This window comes from Bombina bombina, chromosome 6 (genome assembly GCF_027579735.1).
Source record: "Bombina bombina isolate aBomBom1 chromosome 6, aBomBom1.pri, whole genome shotgun sequence".
Classification (NCBI taxonomy): domain Eukaryota; kingdom Metazoa; phylum Chordata; class Amphibia; order Anura; family Bombinatoridae; genus Bombina; species Bombina bombina.
In genome coordinates, this window is record NC_069504.1 from 640,409,553 (window position 1) to 640,424,281 (window position 14,729).

Consider the following 14,729-nt stretch of genomic DNA (forward strand, 5'->3'; position numbering starts at 1 on the left):
TTCTTTCTGAATTACAAAAGAAAAATTTTGGGTTCAGTGTCCCTTTAAGTATATTTTGTTTGTTTTTTAATTAAAAATCAGAAGTAGTTTTTAAAATATACATACTCAACAAGAACAGTTTTCAAGAATTTTGCTAGGAATGATGGATCCTCTGTTAGAGAGATAATACGTAGCATATCTGTGATCTGGAGAGAAAAAAAAAAAAAATATTAAATGGTCATTTAACGTTACCAGATATGCTCAAAAACAAAGAATTTTATTAAAATGAGTTCTTACTATGAAGCTGTAAAGTTTAACCATAAGTAAATTTTATAAAGAATATTTTAAGGCAGCGCTTTATTTTCCCAGGTGCCCCAATAATTGAGCCCAGCACCAAGATTTTGGGGTCCCTCACATTCTTGAACCATAGCAGTATCTGGAGCTTCTATCCCCAGCCTCTCATAAGTCTGTGCCCCAGGTGGATAATTCAGACAATCACTCACAGACGCTTATTCTCTAGAGATTTACAAGCCATGGCCGAAGAACAGCAGGTGGATAATAGAAAAAGCCAGCCCTAGTATCTGACAAGAGGCTGGGAGAGTACCAAGGAGGCTGCAGAGGTGTCTGCAAAGCTGCTCTAGCTTGAATGGTTATAGTTACTGGTGATTCTTAAAGTGATGATATTTTACATGGAGTTTAATTCATCAGATGTAATGAAGTTGCTCTATAACTTACTTTTTAATATAGATTTGAAATTCAAATCCCGCCCCCCTCCCCACCTTCAAAATTACATTTTTCTGTGTGTTAACAGTTTGAATTGTTGTCCAATTAGCACTCTAGATAAAAAACAGAAGGCACCCAAAGGGGAGAGGGCTGTTTGGATAACAGTTCAACCCTTTAAATTGACTTGGCGGAGTGCTTGGAATTTTCATATCATATCTATATTAAAAAGTAAGCTATAGCAGTGATAAATTAAACTCCATCTAAAATTACTCTAACATCCCGGCTCTGTTTTTTTAAAGGGGGGAGTTTACCATCCCTTTAAGCATGGTGTAGCCTACAACATTCTTCCTGCAGCGTGTGCACGAGAGGGCAAAACATTTAGGCACCTTTGTCAAGCACTGTATTAAGGTGCATTTGTGTAATAGATTTTGTATTATACATTTTGTTAAATTTGTTTATTAAATATAGAACTGCTGGCTTGGTACTTGCCTCTTCCACTGTTTGTTCCAGTTCATCAGCGTTTGCCTGTATAGACTGACACTGCACACACATCTCCAGCCTTAGAAGCACTTGCATTTGACACCTACATCAACAAGTTTAAACAGTGATCAATTACAGCACTTCTTAAAATATACTTGAATATAAACAATAAAGCCGGTTACATACTCCCTGATTTTCAATTCTTTATCATGATTTCCATACTGTTGTCTTAGAGACTTGCTGGTCTTCAAAAGTACTTTCATTTTTTCTGCAGCGTCAACCTGTGGACAGAAAATGACATTATTAGCTACACCTAACAATTTATGTTATACACTTAGATTGCACTTCAGCAAAACTAATCATGGAGGATGTACTGGTATACCTCAATTTGCTTGCTGCCATTTGATTTGAAGTATTGTTTAATGATGGCTACAGCATTTCTAATGTATGAAAGCAATACATTATCCTCTAGTGATACAGTCTTTTCATAATCGGTATTTAAAAAGGAAACCAACTCTTCTTCAGTTTTAAAACCTGTAAAACAAAAACATGTTTCACTATGTGAGCAATAAAATATTAGAATGTGTGAGGAATCTGAATGTGCAGCACTCGGGGGGGGGGGAATCCTACATGGTCATATTAATGCCATACAATATAGGTACAGTACAAAAAGGCAGACCAAATGCTAAAAATGATCCTAAGCTGAAAACTATAAGTAATTTTAAAAATTTAGCGATCTCTGTAGTATCCTGATAAAATTATTGTAAAGTATTTTACAGTGATTTTAAAAATAAAAAAACTCCATTGCTTATGCAAATAGGAGGACAAATTATGTGCAGATATTAAAAAGGGACACAAAATCTTGTAAGACAACATAAAAGTTTTGTAATTACAACAGATTAACAAGAGAGCTGTGAAAAAAAAAAAAAAAAAAAAAAAAAAAAAAAAAGTACATTGAACTGAAATACAAAGGGTGTGCATTACAATTGCGACTGGAATGTCCCTTTAACATCAAGTTTTCTGAAACTAATATTCAGTGACTCAGCTCCCCACTACCGCTTCTCTCTACCTGGAGGAACTAATCAAGACATGTTACTGTATTAAACAAAGCGTGGCACTGCCTGCAAGTAAAACTTTTTTTTACATTATGTTATCTTATCGACTTTGCTGGGAACAATTAGGGCCATTCATGTAACAGGGTTAGGATTTCAAAGAATGCAGTGTGCATTTCCAATTCTCACATGGAAAATCCAGCATTTTCAGAGTTAAATGTACAGGAAAAAAAGTGACAAAAAAAAAAGAAAAAAAAAGAAAAAGAGAATATATATAGCAACATTGTTTTACTATGCATATTGAATTTCATATCACAATCTCAAGGGGGGTTATGTCATATTGACTTATTTTACCCCTGTACTGAGCAATTAAGGAGTTTTTAGAAGCTTTTCAACATTTATGCCCTACTGTTGGTCGTTTTTTTTAGCGAGAAAGTAACAATATTTTTTCCCCAGCAGATTCAAACTATACTATTACTTTATGTATATGTTGTGCAGAACAAAATGTATATTTGTATTACAAATGTAATAAACAAGTTGTAACCAATTGTGTGTGCATGTGTGTTTTCTTTCCCCTTTCTAAAATGTACAGTAAAAAGAAAGGGTTATCCTTAAAAATTAAGATGTTTGGGTACAGTTCTATAAAAACTGTATTAAGCTTTACCATTTGAAACGGCAGGTGATTGTATTTTAAACATTAAAGGGACAGTTTACTCAAAAATTTTCTCCCCTTTAATTTGTTCCCAATGATCCACTTTACCTGCTGGAGTGTATTAAATTGTTTACAAGTAGCTCCTTTACCCTTATATTGGCATTTGAAATTGTTAATTTAGCATGTGGCATCCCCACCTATTCTGAAAGTTTGTGGCCGCGCGTACCAGCTATAGATAAGTTTTGTAAACACAGCCAGCAGAAGAAATTACACTCCCAGTGCAATATAGCAGAGATAAGGTAATAAAATGTTTATTTTCCATTGTTCTCTCAAAGTATTGGTGATTGTTTTAAGGACAGATATAAGATAAAGAAGCAGGTATATGTACACAATGTGATACAGTAATGAGATCTGATTATACCTACAAGCTCAACCTATTTTATTAGGCTGTGGCTTCAAAACACAAAATCAGAGCTTTAATATACAGAAATAAACTTTAAAAAGCTAATTTTCATACATTTTTTACTCTGCAGTTGGTAAAAAAAGCAATTGTAAACACATTAAGGGAAAAACTATTTTACAGTATACTGTCCCTTTAAGTCTTAAGGGTTTCTAGTAGACTTGTGGTGATCTTGCACCAGAATCAACCCGGCTCCGAAAAGAGCTTACTTCTGCATTTGGAACCTAAAAGGATCCAATTTCACAAATTTGGTTTCTAGGGTTTAAAGGGACACAAAATGCATTTTTTTTCATGATTCAGATATAGAATACCTTTTAAAACAACTTTCCAATTTACTTCTATTATCTAATAAGCTTCATTTTTAGTATTGTTTGTTAAAGAAATCAATGCACATGGGTAAGCCAAAAACAAGAGGCATTTATGTGCAGCCACCAATCAGCAGCTCCTGAACATACCCAGGTATTCTTTTCACCAAAAGATACCAAGAGTACAAAACAAATTAGATAATAGAAGTCAATCTGAAAGTTGTTTAAAAAGGCTTGCTCTCTCTGAAACATGAAAGAAAATAATTTGGGCTTCATGTCTGGGCTTTAAGTCCCTTTAAGAGAGCTGAGATCAAGGGGTTTAAACAGCCCCCATCCCTTAAAGGGACATGAAACCTAAAATAATGCTTTCATGATTCAGACAGCATGTAATTCTTAACTTCACAATTTACTTCTATTATCAAATTTGCTCCATTCTCTTAGTATCCTTAGTTTAAAAGCATACCAAGGTAGGCACAGCAGCAGCAAGGCATTACTGGGAGCTAACTGACAATAGGTGGCTGCCCATAAATGCCTTTTCATTGGTTCACCAGGTGTGTTCACAGTAGTGCTTTGCTGCTCCTTCAAAAAGGATACTCAAAATGAAGCAAATTTGATAATAGAAGTAAACTGGAACAATCACATGCCCTGTCTGAATCATGAAAGAAAACATTTGGGTATCATGTCCCTTTAAGCTCTGAAACAGCCTCTGGGTTTCTACATCCTGGTGATGTCACTGGCAAACCCGGCAACATGGCCACTTTGTAGCAAACCAGTGTGTGGGTGGTCACAATTAGCTCTGAAAGCTCCCTCAGGCGGTACATGATCGTCAACTGCACTCAAGGGGTTTAAATATCTACTTTCTAAACAATGGCTAGAGTGCATCTGTGGTTTTAAAACACACACATTATATATATATATATATATATAATCAGTATAACTTAAAGTGATGGTAGACTCTGCCCTTTATAAAATCAGATCTGGAATGTAAGCGCTATTTTAGATGAAGTTTAATTCATTAGCTGTAATGAAGATGCAGTATAACTTAGTTATTAATATAGATATGAAATTCAAATACTGCATGCTCCTCCACCCACTTCAAAAGTAAACTTTTCTGTGAGCTAACAGATTGAATTGTTGTCCAATCAGCGCTCTCCCCATATGGCACTTTTGTTGTAGCTAGAGCATTGATTGGAGAGTAATTCAATCATTTAGCTGACAGGAAAATTGACTTTTGAAGTGGGTGGTGTAACGTGGGGTATTTGAATTTCATATCTATATTAATAACTAAGTTATACTGCATCTTCATTACAGCTAATGAATTAAACTTCATCTAAAATAGCGCTTACATTCCAGATCTGATTTTATAAAGGGGAGCGTTTACCATCACTTTAAGCCAAAAATATTTTACATTTACAGTTATAATGAAAATTAATACAAAATTATCAGCTGTGTAATTCTAACATTCAACTTCCCAAAGCGATCAAAAAAAAAATTATGCCTGCAATACATTTCAGAAAGCCTCCTTTTATAAGAAAGAAGAGACTACAATCATTTTTAAAAAATAAAGGCAGAACCATCTCATCCTAGATGCAAATGTATCATTCATTTTAAAAAGGTAAATTGATAACAAATGTTCAGTTCTACCAGAAGCTTTCAGTGCTTTTCCCTTCTCCTCTGGTCTCTCAGACGACCTTCTCTTCATCTGCACATTCTTCTCATTAAGTGCTTGTTGGACATTGTCTGGTTGTATTTTCTGAGCCTTTACATTCAGCCTTGCAGCATTCAACATTTGCAGAGAACGAGACATTGTTTTCATCTTTCGTCTCACTGGAGTACAGTGGAGACCACCTTATAAATAAAAGGGGGGGGGGGGAGAAAAGAAACATTTTTAGCAAGGTGTACAATGATGAATCAGCTAAGTTTATTCATTTATTAAACAAGTATTTAAACAGAGACATTCCTTCCTACTGATAATCTAAAAGGTAAAACATACATACAGTAATAAACTCCTAAACTACTGTTTAACCCTCACAACGGGGTTAATCACACAGTAGAAATACCGCTCAGGACTTGCAGAGCACTGCTGGTCCCAAGCAGAAAGCGCAGTTGATCTAATCAGCAGCTCGTTCCACACGAGTTGTGTTTTCTGCTTGGGACCAGTAGTGCTCTGTGAGTTTTGAGCAGTATTTCTACTGTGTTTTAAACTGCTTTGTGGGGGGGGGGGGGGGGTTAATCAGACAATACTCTAACGGAGTAGAGCATGTAATTTATTATTTTTTTACTATAATAGCCCTTTAACACATGCCTCCTTAAAAGGAGAGTGAAACAAGCACATCTTTCATATATATATATTCTACAGCAAAAGGCAACAAAGTAAATAAAATGTATAGTGCAACAATGTTATAATTTAAATAATGAAACATAATGCTTCATTTTTTTATATAAATGACCGTTTAAAGGGACTGGAAACCAACATTTTCTTACTTTTATGATTTGGATAGAACATACAATTTTGCTTTGTTCTCTTGATATCCTTTGCTGAAGGAACAGCATTGCACTACTGGCAGCAAGATGAACACTTCTAGTCAGCCAATCACAAAAGACAAATGTGTAGAGGCACCAATTATAGCATGTGCATATTCTTTTTTTAACAAGGGATACCAAAAGAACAAAGCACATTTAAAAATAGAAGTGAATTTAAAAGTGTCTCAAAATGATATGCTCTATTGGAATCGTGCAAGTTTAACTTTGACTTTCCTATCACTTTAAGGAAGAGTAACAACTTACGTTTCTTTTGGTTTTCTCCTTGTGCTATTCCAAACTCTTCATTGTTTTTTTTCTGATATAATTCAGACAAATAATTTGTTAACTCCTGATCAGACTTTGAATGTTCATCTTGATCAAAAGAAGCAGCATTTATCAATCTGCAATTAAAAAATAAATGTGAAATGAGTATCTCTCAATATTTTAGTGTATATGATCACACCTAGAGAAGACCTGGGATCGTAGATATTATTAACTTACAAAAAATAAATATACATTTTTGCCAATAAAAATTACAAATAAAACGTTTACAGTGTATTTTGCCTGGTAATATACATCAGAGTTTCACTTAAAGGGACAGTTTACTCAAAAAATGTCTCCCCTTTAATTTGTTCCCAATGATCCACTTTACCACTTTAGTGTATTAAATTATTTACAAGTAGCTCCTTTACCCTTATATTGGCATTTGAAATTGTTGATTTAGCATGTGGTATCCCCACCTATTCTGAAAGTTTGTGGCCGTGCGTACCAGCTATAGATAAGCTTTGTAAACACAGCCAGCAGAAGAAATTACACTCCCAGTCGGATATAGCAGAGATAAGGTCATAAAATGTTGATTTTCCATTGTTCTCTCAAAGTACTGGTGATTGTTTTAAGGACAGATATAAGATAAAGAAGCAGGTATATGTGCACAATGTGATACAGTAATAAGATCAGATTATACTTACAAGCTCAACCCATTTTATTAGGTTGTGGCTTCAAAACACAAAATCAGAGCTTTAATATACATAAATAAGCCTTAAAAAGTTATTTTTCATAATTTTTTTACTCTGCAGTTGGTAAAGAAAGCAATTGTAAACACATTAAGGGAAAAACTATTTTAAAAGTATACTGTCCCTTTAAACACTTTAAAAAAAAAAAAACCACACAGTACATAAGCATGGTATAACTTATTTACCGAAAGGATTCCATAAGGTTACTGCTAGCCCCTGAAGTTCCAGAAAAGGGATACCATTTCTCAACAAATGAGGAAGTCCACGGACTGCTTTGTGTTAATTCTTGCTTAACCCAATCTGGTACTGGAGGATCTTTATAAGAGGAGGAGAAGAAGAAAAAATATATGCATTAATCAATCTGCATTATGTTTGGAACAATAATAACTTTTCCCCTTTTTGATCAGAGATCTTTGACCCATTAGTAAAGAACTGCCAATTTAAATGCAGTCCCTGCTAGTCACCCAGGCATAAAGATGTTTGCTGTTTAAACAGTTGGGAGAAAATCAGCAGCAGATTGGTCAATGGATTTTGTCTACCAAAAAATGGCCTGCATGGATGATTAAATGATCCCCAAGCTAAGAAATACAGTACAAGCACTAAAAGGATAATACAGTAAAATTGCATAAATAAGTTCATAGCAAAAAAAGAATGCAATAGCACTTTCAGAATTCTAAAATGAGCAGTAACTTTTTTTTGACAAATTTAAAAATGTATTTCATATTCCTGCCCCATGCATCACATGCAGCAATCAGCCAATCACAGAATCATATGGATACACTAAACTCTTGCACATGCTCCCAAGTATTTGGTGCTTTAAAAAGTGTGCATGCAAAAAGACTGCAGAATTTGATAATGGAAATAAAATGGAAAGTATCTTAAAACTGCATGCTTTATCTAAATCATATAAATTTAACTTCTACTTTAGTGTCCCCTTAGCAATTTGAAAAAATGTACAGAAAAATAAAAGTAAATATTTTTTATGAATAACCAAACGCAAGTCCACTTTACATAGGATCAATGTTGTTGACATATGAATACTAGTATTATATCTTAAGTTGCATGAACATAGATTTCAATATACAGAAGACATTGGCGTTTATTGCTAGAGTAGAAAGTGCCCCTTTTGGTATAGTGAGTGATAGAGAATATATATATATATATATATATATATATAATAAAAAAAGACGGCATCAAGCTTACATTGGAACATCACATAGCTGATGTGACCTCTTAGGAACCATCTTGCTCATCTTTGGGACATTTGATAAAGATGCCAGTTTATCAAAACGTCATGTTTACCCCTTGATTTTAATATTTTGTATCATTAATATATATATATATATATATACACACAAATATAAAGATTTCAACCTTCAATGAAAAGGTTAGAAAATTATATTTAAAGGGACACTGAACCCAATTTTTTTATTTAATTAATCAGAGAGCATGCAATTTTAAGCAACTTTCCAATTTACTCCTATAATCAATGTTTCATCATTCTCTTGCTATCTTTATTTGAAGAAGGCATCTCTAAGCTTTGTTTTGGTTCAGCTCTCTGGACAGCACTTTTTAATTGGTGGGTGAATTTATCCACCAATCAACAACAACAACAACCCAGGTTGTTCACCAAAAATTGTCCGGCATCTAAAACTTACATTCTTGCATTTCAAATAAAGATACCAAGAGAATTAAGAAAATTTGATAATAGGAGTAAATTAGAAAGTTGCTTAAAATTTCATGCTCTCTGAATTACGAAAGAAAATGATCCACTTTACCTGCTGGAGTGTATTAAATTGTTTACAAGTATTTCCTTTACCCTTATATTGGCATTTGAAATAGATGATTTAGCATGTGGTATCCCCACCTATTCTGAAAGTTTGTGGCCGCAGGTCCAAGCTATAAATAAACTTTGTAAACACAGCCAGCAGAAGAAATTACACTCCCAGTGTGATAAAGCAGAGATAAGGTAATAAAATGTTGATTTTCCATTGTTCTCTCAAAGTATTGGTGATTGTTTTAAGGACAGATATAAGATAAAGAAGCAGGTATATGTATACAATGTGATACAGTAATGAGATCTGATTATACCTACAAGCTCAACCTATTTTATTAGGCTGTGGCTTCAAAACACAAAATCAGAGCTTTAATATACAGAAATAAACCTTAAAAAGCTAATTTTCATATATTTTTTCTCTGCAGTTGGTAAAAAAAGAAATTGTAAACACATTAAGGGAAAAACTATTTTACAGTATACTGTCCCTTTAAGGATAAAGACCAAATAAATGTTTAGTGATGAATCAAGACAGCTGCAATAATTATGTTGGTGGCTAGGGAGGGGCACATCCTGATTTATAAACCAGATGTAATAAATGGATTTAAAAATGGACAGTGTACTATACATAGCTTTAGTTAATCTGTTACTGCTTATGTATGCTCAGCTGTCCCTTTACTCTATTAGCTGCACATTTATGGTGTGAAACAGCATGGTGGCTTTGAAGAAATCTGTGCCAAAATAGACCACCTCACAGTACAATGTGTGGTAATCTTAAAGGACCAGTCAACACAGTAGATTTGCATAATCAACAAATGCAAGATAACAAGACAATGCAATAGCACTTAGTCTGAACTTCAAATGAGTAGTAGATTTTTTTTCTGACAATTTTAAATCAATCACAAATGCATACAAGTACCATGTGACAGCCATCAGCCATTCACAAATGCAAACACACTTATTCTTGCACATGCTCAGTAGGAGCTGGTGACTCAAAAAGTTTAAATATAAAAAGACTGTGCACTTTAGTTAATGGAAGTAAATTGGAAAGTTGTTTAAAATGGCCTGCTCTATCTGAATAATGAAAGTTTAATTTTGATTGAGCGTCCCTTTAACCACTTTATATAAACACACACAAGCCAAACTGAATAGGTGAGTGAACAAAATGTTATGCAAACAATACAATAATCAAGAAAATTAGAAGTTTGAGGATAAAAATTAGTTCAAGGTCATAAATAAAACACCTTGCCATAACAATATTTCTGTAGTCTTAAAATTAACATTACTGTGTGAGAAAACTTATTAACACATTAAAACATTATTTTCTGTGGTTGTTATTCAGTGACAAACCCCCCTCTACAGCTTGCCTAATATGGAGAAGACAATCTAGACATGTTACTATCATTCTGTTAGAAAATTATGTATTGTTTTGCAGTATCACCTCTACTAAAGTCATCAGGGGCAGATTTCTAGCAGCCCTAAGCTTGTGAAGTATTTTGAATAAATCTCCACATTTCTGTGAGTTAAATAATGCAAAGTGCATTCAAAACCATAATTTAACAAAGTGTTTAGTGTTCCTTTGAAGAATGACCTTATATGTTTAATAGGCTTGTGTGGGACATTGCATTGTAACAAATACCTTGGCAGACCCTGAATGCTCAAAAATAGTGTAGTAGAGTAAATGGCAAATTCATACCTGAACAGTTACACAGAATTTTAAAATCACTGCCACTGTAGTCAGTACATATAAACAAAAGTTCTGAAAATACTTATTCGGGACTTCTAAAAAACAAAAATTCCATTCCATATCACACAATGCACAATTATCCTGGTCGCCCATGACACCTTAAAAATTGTGCCCTGTGCCTGGGATTAGCGCAATACTGCCCTGCTCACTTTTGCTGTACAGGATCAATGCACCCTTTAAATTGCCAGGTCCTCGTGTTGTCTATAGTTGCATGAGAACTCAATACTGCACAGAAATATACCCTTTAAATGCCTGGTGATGAGAAAATGCAGCTACAACACAGTAAAAAGTTTTAACTTTATGTGTTCCCCATCACTCAAACCAGTTGCAATGTATTAAATTTACATTGTAGAAAGTACACCTTTTAGTATATTTCATTTGAAACGGTATTCAGGGGTGCAGGGTTCACAGCGACTTGAAATTTGTACCCCGTCCAGTCTGAAAGTGTGGTTCGTTTCTGTGTTTTGTATTTACTTAAAGTGAAAGTTAATGCTAGCGTTTCACAAACGCTAGGATTGACTATTGAAACAAATAAAAGGGGACTTTCATTTATGAAGTATAAAATACTTCATGTACAAAGCTCCTTTATTTGTCTCAACCAATAGGCAATTTGAGCTACTAACAATTTCCTAAGAGTTGACGTTTTCACCTCTTAGCCAATAGCAGTACGTTAAATCCGGCTTGGTGCCCATGGGAGCCGGATTTGCCGCACTGCTATTGGCTAAGAGGTAAAAACGTCACCTCTTACGAAATTTTTTTTTTAGCCGTGGGCTTTGTTAGTAGCTCAAATTGCCTATCGGTTAAGACAAATAAAGGAGCTTTCTACATGAAGTATTTTATACTTCATGAATGAAAGTCCCCTTTGTTTCAATAGTCAATCCTAGCGTTTGTGAAACACTAGGATTAACTTTCACTTTAAGGAAAATTACAAAGGCTGTGTAGTCACCAATCAGCAAGCGTTACTCAAATGCTGAACCAAAAAATGAGCTGGCTCCTAAGCTTACATTCTTGCTCTTTCAAATAAAGATACCAAAAAAACGAATAAAAATTGAAAACAGGAGTAAGTTAAAAAGTTGCTTAAAATTGCATACTCTAACAATCATGAAAGTTTAAATTTTGACTAGACCATCCCTTTAACTAAATCACAGATTAAATGAAGTGATGGGTGAGAGCATGTTAGAAACCATGGTTACTGATCAGCTGAACATTTTCCCCCATGCTGTAGGTCAGATATAATGAAAATCTGGCCTGTTAGGGGTACTTTAGGAATGCAGTTGAGAAACTGATTTTTGTTATAATATATATGCAACCTAAATGTAGTTTTGTATCAATTGTATTAATTACTTTTGTATACAGAGTAACATCAGAAAGATAACCGCTCTAATAAGAAAGGTAACAGTTGTTCTAAAGAAAAATGATAGAATGAGCATTTGCATTTTTATAACACAAAAAAACAAAACAAAGATTTAGGCAGAGAAGTTTGTGACTTAGTTGTGTAGAAAAAAATGCAGTTTTTAATAATTTTATTTTGTAAAAAAAAAAAAAAAAAAATCTGGATTATGGATTTTTTTTTTACTTTTGGGGATGTGTACCTGTATATGCAAATTCTCTACAATGTCCTTTATCCAAGCCTGCTTTAAATAAATATTAGTATTAACGAGAGCTCGATTATCCCAGGCACCTGGGCGCCTTCAAAATTGTGTCCGGCGCCATAATTGTATCCCCCTTATCAGTCCCCGTTGTCCCTTTTATCACCGCCAAACTGCCGTCGGTCCTCCTCCAGCTGCCTAATTTTACTTCCTGTTGTGGCTAGCGGTGCGCATTGCAATTTAATTGGTGCAGGGGGTGCTACTACGCATGCACACGTCATTTCTGTAGGCGTCCAATGTAATTTAAGAAGGCAGCGCTGGAGGCCGGGTTACTGCGCATGGCGTTTATTTGGAGGTAAGACGCAAGCGAGAAGTCTGCTTTTGCTGAACCGGAGCGAGCATGGGATATTGAGTCAGCGTGAGAACACAATTAGCAGTAAGAGCCCCTGCTACCATCACAGACTTGTCATGACATGTCTTATTAACTGTTGCTTACAACTCGCCAGTCAGCTTTGCCGAAATGACAGGCAGGTTCCTCTTGAATCTTAAGTACAGGTTCCTCTCTGTCTGGCCATCCATCTTGTGAGGTAGTATCTAAAAATGTGTCTTGCTTCTCCAATGTAAAGCAACATTAACAGAATGTCTAAGCTGTCCTTAAAGGATTCAGATAGCAGCATCTACATGCACTGTGTGCTCTCCAGGAAATGGCAGTAACAAAAAAGATCCAAATCAGCATTAATCATAAAGGTTAATCCATAGAGACGTGAAAGGAAGTCTTTGCAGAGACTCACCCAGTAAGTCCATCTGTCACTTCACAGGTTATAGCCACAGTAAAATAACCTGAGGATGTTCTCATATTGTGTAAACTTATCCCCACTGTCTCATCCTCTCCACCCAAAACTCCCCCAGCCCTCCTCATGCTGGTTCCAAGTACTGGTGCAAGACCATGTCTATGATCTCAATTAGAAGAGCGTTAACCACTTCCCTGTATCATCATACACCTGTAGATCCACCCATAGCAGGAGTATGGTTAGTGCAGCTGACAAGTAAAAACAAACAAAACCCCCATAAATAAAGAATTGATCTGTATGTAAAGCTGACCATACTTTTCAACTGCCCTTCTTTGCCACTATGCTTTGCATTTATTTAATTTTTGAGAGAAAGGAAACACATTTGTGTGAATCAAGCGTGTAATAATGTTACAACTGAGAATGCTTGTTGCAGGGGATGCCATCTGACTGTGCAAACAGCAAATAAAGCAACGTCAGTAGTACAGATGTCTCATTTAGACCACTTGAAAAGTTAAGGAGGTATAGTACAGGCAATGTAATGGCACAGGCAATGTATCATTACTCCGATTTACAACAACACACCGTTAACAGGGCTGGACAAACCCCAGAGTTATATAGAAGCTGTGATATGTTGACAACAATGTCACCTGTACACAAAATGTCAGAGCTGCCACCCTAATTCAAATACCTGACCTTACACCATTCTTACACACAAATATCATGGGCAGTAAGATGTTGGTATAAGCCCTGTTTTTGCACACTTTGCATTGCATTTTCATAATTTGATTTGCCTTATTGTCCTCCAATTTTTCCTGTGTTTTTTCGCTACCAAAATGATGGAATGCAACATTCTACACAGTGATTGCTGCATCACTGCAGGAGCTCATGTATATCTGCCAATACATTCCAGCATTTCTAGGGCAATTAGGGGGAAAACACAGTAAAATTTGGCAAATCAAATAATGAAAGTACATTGCAAAGTTTGTTTAAAACAAAAAAAACACATTAATCATTGTGTGTTTTTGCAATGTACTTTCATTATTTGATTTGCACTATTGTTCCTCCAATTTTTCTGTGTTTTTTCCACTGCCCCAGAAATGCTGGAATACATTGACATATATGCATGAGCACCCTGCAGTGATGCAGCAATCACTGTGTAGAATGTTGCATTCCAGAATTCCTAGGGCAGTGAAAAAAAAAAAAAAAACTGGAAAATTGGAGGAACATAGTGAAAATCAAAATGAAAATACAATGCAAAGTTTGTTTGTTTAAAATAATAATAATAAAAAAAAAACATTTACAATCATGTGTTTTAAAAAAACAAAACTTTGCATTATATTTTCATTGTTTGATTTTAACTTTGTTCCGCCCAATTTTTCCTGTGTTTTTTTTCACTGCCCTAGAAATTGATGGCATGCAACATTCTACACAGTGATTGCTGCATCACTGCAGGGGCTCATGCATATCTGGCAATGCATTTCAGCATTTCTGGGGCAGTGAAAAAAAAAAAAAAAAAAATTGGAGGAAAAATAGGGCAAATTAAATAAGTACATTGCAAAGTTATTTTTTTTTTTTACTTTTGCAATGTACTTTTATTATTTGATTTGCATGGTTTTCCTCCAATTTTGCTACTGCCCTAGA

The 14,729-nt window shown here is 34.9% G+C and overlaps 1 protein-coding gene across 1 annotated transcript in view; it reads right to left on the bottom strand.

Annotated features, from left to right (window-relative positions):
- Positions 1-14,729, bottom strand: part of TICRR (TOPBP1 interacting checkpoint and replication regulator) — a 132,068-nt gene that overhangs the window by 109,615 nt on the left and 7,724 nt on the right. The window contains 7 exon segments of the mRNA XM_053717667.1: positions 106-185; positions 1,192-1,285; positions 1,369-1,463; positions 1,565-1,716; positions 5,296-5,499; positions 6,439-6,575; positions 7,373-7,502. Of these exon segments, the coding sequence (XP_053573642.1) occupies positions 106-185; positions 1,192-1,285; positions 1,369-1,463; positions 1,565-1,716; positions 5,296-5,499; positions 6,439-6,575; positions 7,373-7,502 (892 nt within the window).